General features: G+C 32.5%; 2 protein-coding genes across 2 annotated transcripts; one reads left to right on the forward strand and one right to left on the reverse strand.

The window, feature by feature from the left end:
• Nucleotides 1-1,460: 1,460 nt before the first annotated feature.
• On the reverse strand, nucleotides 1,461-1,947 carry LOC122629755 (histone H2B-like). The gene has a single exon (XM_043813514.1). It carries the CDS (start codon nucleotides 1,871-1,873, stop codon nucleotides 1,502-1,504), a length of 372 nt encoding a protein of 123 aa, XP_043669449.1. The 5' UTR covers nucleotides 1,874-1,947; the 3' UTR covers nucleotides 1,461-1,501.
• Nucleotides 1,948-2,058: 111 nt separating this feature from the next.
• Nucleotides 2,059-2,571, forward strand: LOC122629751 (histone H2A-like). The gene has a single exon (XM_043813509.1). It carries the CDS (start codon nucleotides 2,151-2,153, stop codon nucleotides 2,529-2,531), a length of 381 nt encoding a protein of 126 aa, XP_043669444.1. The 5' UTR covers nucleotides 2,059-2,150; the 3' UTR covers nucleotides 2,532-2,571.
• Nucleotides 2,572-4,304: the final 1,733 nt, after the last annotated feature.

Raw genomic sequence — 4,304 nt, forward strand, 5'->3', positions numbered from 1 at the left:
TCAATTTTATATCAACTAGCTGAAATTGCTTAAGGGGACTCTTTACGTCCTTTGAAGGCTACTATTTCAAGAAAATTGCTTCCAGTACGAACCCGTCCATTTGATTCAATGTATTTCATTGTTCAACGCGTTCGACTAAACCGACAGTGCGCAATGTAGATTAATTTCTATGGTTCTCTTCGTCGATATATTTAAGAAGTGAAAAGAAACAGACGAAAAAAGGAAAAAAAAATAAGAAAAGAAAGTGATCATGCAAATCGTGAGGGAGACAAGTCGTACGAGCCCTTTAAAATTTCATTTCACCTCACTCTCTTCACCTTTTTCTACTCTAGAGTATTACTTCGAAACAAAAAAGAGTAAAAAAAGAAAGAGAAAAAAAATGAAGACGAAGAAGAGAAGAAAAAAACAGAAAAATATTAAAGAAATGAAAGAAATTCTTGACAGCGTATCGTTCGATCACCTTTTGTTGAAAACAAAATATTAAAATACACTTTTGGGTGATACCAACATTGCGGAGCGTGGATCGATGTAATCATTAATGATCGCTAAAAAGAAATTCGTTTTAGTTTAAGACGACTCGAATTTTTCGTGGTTGGCTGACCTACGCGTAATTTTCTTTCCATTAACTCGTTCTTTTATGTATACAATTCTGCGAGGATATTTCGTTGTTCGAAAAAAAAAAAAAGAAAAATAACTCCGAAGGATCATCAAGTTAATTTTCAAAGATAAATTTGCGTCGATATCGAATAAGATGTTAGAGTTACGAAACTATTCTATTGACTGTAAGTTAAGATATATCAAAGTGATCGATTTCTCAGGTCTGCCACTCACGAATACGCATTAAAAAAAAAAGATATAATGAAAAAAAAAAAAGAAAGAAAAAAGAAAACACCCGCATACACCTAAAGACACATTCCTGTTTGTTGTAAATTTTTAGATATTAATATGTAAATCTGCAAATAAAAAATAGGCGTACTCAAAGTTCGACGTGAATGCTCGCTTCACAGATTATGCGGCTCACTATCGATAAGGGTAAAGAAAAAGAAAAAAAGATAAATAGCAATCGAATATTTTCAATTTCTCATTTTTCTCCTTAACACGTATTATTTCCTTTCGAATATTGAAAAAGAATTTATATCACTAACAGGTAAGTTTAATTTATTTAGTTTATTTTAATTATTAATTTATTTAGTTATTTAGTTTATTTTATTTGTATAAAGTGCTTTACTCATTATTTAAAAAATTAACACAAACTTAATAAAAGAATCTAATGGAATATAGAAATGCAAACGATTATTATCCAAGATCGTGTTCGAATATAACGATTTATTTTGAAAGATTAACTTAACAAAATTGATCTCTACGCACAATTCGCCAAAATCAATCAATTTGCGGTTTATTATATCAAACACAAATTTTAATTCCGTATCAATGTCCCATGTAATGAAATTATTGGTGGCCCTAAAAAGGGCCGGTTTATAAATTCCACCATATTAATCATTTATTTGGAGCTAGTGTATTTAGTCACAGCTTTGGTACCTTCACTAACAGCGTGTTTTGCAAGTTCACCAGGTAGCAACAAACGCACTGCAGTTTGAATTTCCCGAGAAGTAATCGTCGAACGTTTGTTATAATGAGCTAATCTCGATGCTTCCGCGGCAATTCGTTCAAAAACATCGTTGACGAAACTGTTCATAATGCTCATAGCTTTACTGGAGATTCCAGTATCCGGATGTACTTGCTTGAGTACTTTATAGATGTAAATAGCGTAACTTTCCTTCCTCTTACGCTTCTTCTTTTTATCAGATTTACTGATATTCTTCTGAGCTTTACCAGCTTTTTTAACAGCTTTACCACTAGCTTTAGGCGGCATAGTAAATAACTATTTAAAGTTATCGTCAAATACAATAGCACTACACGAAACCAAAACGCTGAATGATGTTTGTGGAATACAGCGTTCCTTATATATAATAAGCCGGGAGTGGGGCTGCGCCAATCGCATCAAAGAGGGGATTATGCTCGAACGCCATTGGTTGGACGAATACTACAAGTTATTATATATATACGAAACTTTCTATTTCAAGCCATTATTCTATTGGCGTTCGTAGTTTGAACTTCTGACGTTTCGCGTAACTTTTAATATCATCAAAATGTCTGGACGAGGCAGTGATAGTAAATCGAAAGGGAAGATTACTATTAAATCACGATCTCTCCGAGCTGGTTTACAATTTCCTGTTGGTCGTATCCATCGCCTTTTAAGGAAAGGCAACTATGCCGAACGAGTAGGTGCTGGTGCACCCGTATACCTCGCTGCAGTATTAGAATATCTAGCTGCTGAAGTTTTAGAATTGACTGGAAATGCAGCGCGTGATAATAAAAAAACCAGAATAGTACCGAGGCATGTACAACTTGCCATACGTCACGATGAAGAATTAAATAAAGTATTATCTGGTGTAACTATTGCTCAAGGCGGTGTATTGCCAAATATTCAAAGTGTTTTATTACCTAAAAAGACAGAGAAGAAAGCATAATTTATTATGCGATTTTAAACGGCCCTTTTTAGGGCCAAAACAAACTCATATGATTAAGGGTTTTCTTGAATTTCACATCGATAGTAAGATCTGATTTTTTCACTGAAATATTAAATTAACTAATGCAGATAATGGATTTCAATTTCAATACGAACAATTTGATACTAAAAATACTTTGCGATGTTCAATAACAAAATTATTAATTAATCAATAGTACATGATTTTGTCTTAAATATCAATTCGTTTTTATTTATGAAATGAACAACGGTAATAACAATTTATAAGTCTACAAAGTATCGTTTTGGTTAGAAATGTCATTGGATGGATAGCCAAAATATTATTTTTAAATTGCAATTTTGCATTCATTGGATAATTAATTTATAAATATTTAGGAATAATATTCCACACCATAGCTGTATTTCATAAGCGAGACTCGATCGAATACACATTTTATAGATATTTAGTCGACTATTCGAAAAACGATTCGACAAAGATAAATAAAGATGATCTTAATGAACTTTTTTATTCGATTTCCATGGCAAAAAATTAGATCTATTTCATACAAGGCTAAGCGTCATTTGATATTATTCGACAATGGAACTCAGAAATCGTCGACAACTTGATGATATAACTCTTTCTCAGATGTATAAGATCTTTTTATAACACAAACTTCAATTTTATCAAATTTCAATCACTGAAAAAGTTCAGAATCAATATCAGATAGTTTTGCAATCTTGTGAACGAGGTACACGAGATTTCCAGGTTGCAGCAAAGATAGCGATATCAGAAAGAGTTGGTTGAGTCTAAAAGTACGTAACGATAACACAATAGACGAAAATTGATGCTAGAGAGGTACAACAGAATTCCCACTTCAATAGTGTTTAATTGTGTAATGAACTCAGTTATTATGTTAAAACAAAGTGGAAATTAGAGATTAGAGTTTAACTTAATTAAATTTTGAAGATACGAGTTTTGATTTGTACAGAAAGATCGTGTACAAGTTTACTCTCCATATCTCAATTTATTCGATCTTCTTGCAAAGATGAATAAGATAATTAGATGAGGATTATCTGTTAAATTCTTTCCAATCCTTAACCATTGAATTGTTGATAATGGAAGCTTTTCGGTGACAAGCATGTTTACGTAATATGGTCATCAATCTCGCAATTTGATGATGTTACTTTTTAATTCGATCTTCCTCATGAACAAATGATAGTGATTTTAGTTTATAATTCTCATAAAGATTTGATCTCTGGAGGTGATCGTATATATTAGCACAACTATCAAATATTTCAATTAATCAAATGCAAATTGATCGATCATTCTACAATTTTTATACATGAACCCTATTGTTGAGGATCGATGATTGATTCATAGTTGTCATGTGCAGTCTAACGAGGGTATTAATTTGGTAGTGATTGTAGGATTATGTGATGGCATAGTATATATGTCTGCTTTACTGTTGTCATTATTCTAGAATGTGTAGCATGTGTTCTAATCATCTCCAATAATAAAAGAAAATCTGTTTCATATTAGCTCATTCTGATAGAAACTTTTAAAGTGAGAACGAAAGCTAGGAGCAATGATTCGCAAACAGTAGACCGCACAGCGATATCGTATTTATAGTTTCTTGTAGATGAAAACGGACCAATGGAATCGCTCGAAAGGTTCTTGGGCTTCTGCAGCGCTTCTATTGGCAAAGGACGGAGTCACGAGAGACTACATAATGGAAGACTAACCTTTCATCTGGTTATTATTCACCAAGTTATACGT

This window comes from Vespula pensylvanica, chromosome 6, assembly GCF_014466175.1.
Source record: "Vespula pensylvanica isolate Volc-1 chromosome 6, ASM1446617v1, whole genome shotgun sequence".
Taxonomy (NCBI): domain Eukaryota; kingdom Metazoa; phylum Arthropoda; class Insecta; order Hymenoptera; family Vespidae; genus Vespula; species Vespula pensylvanica.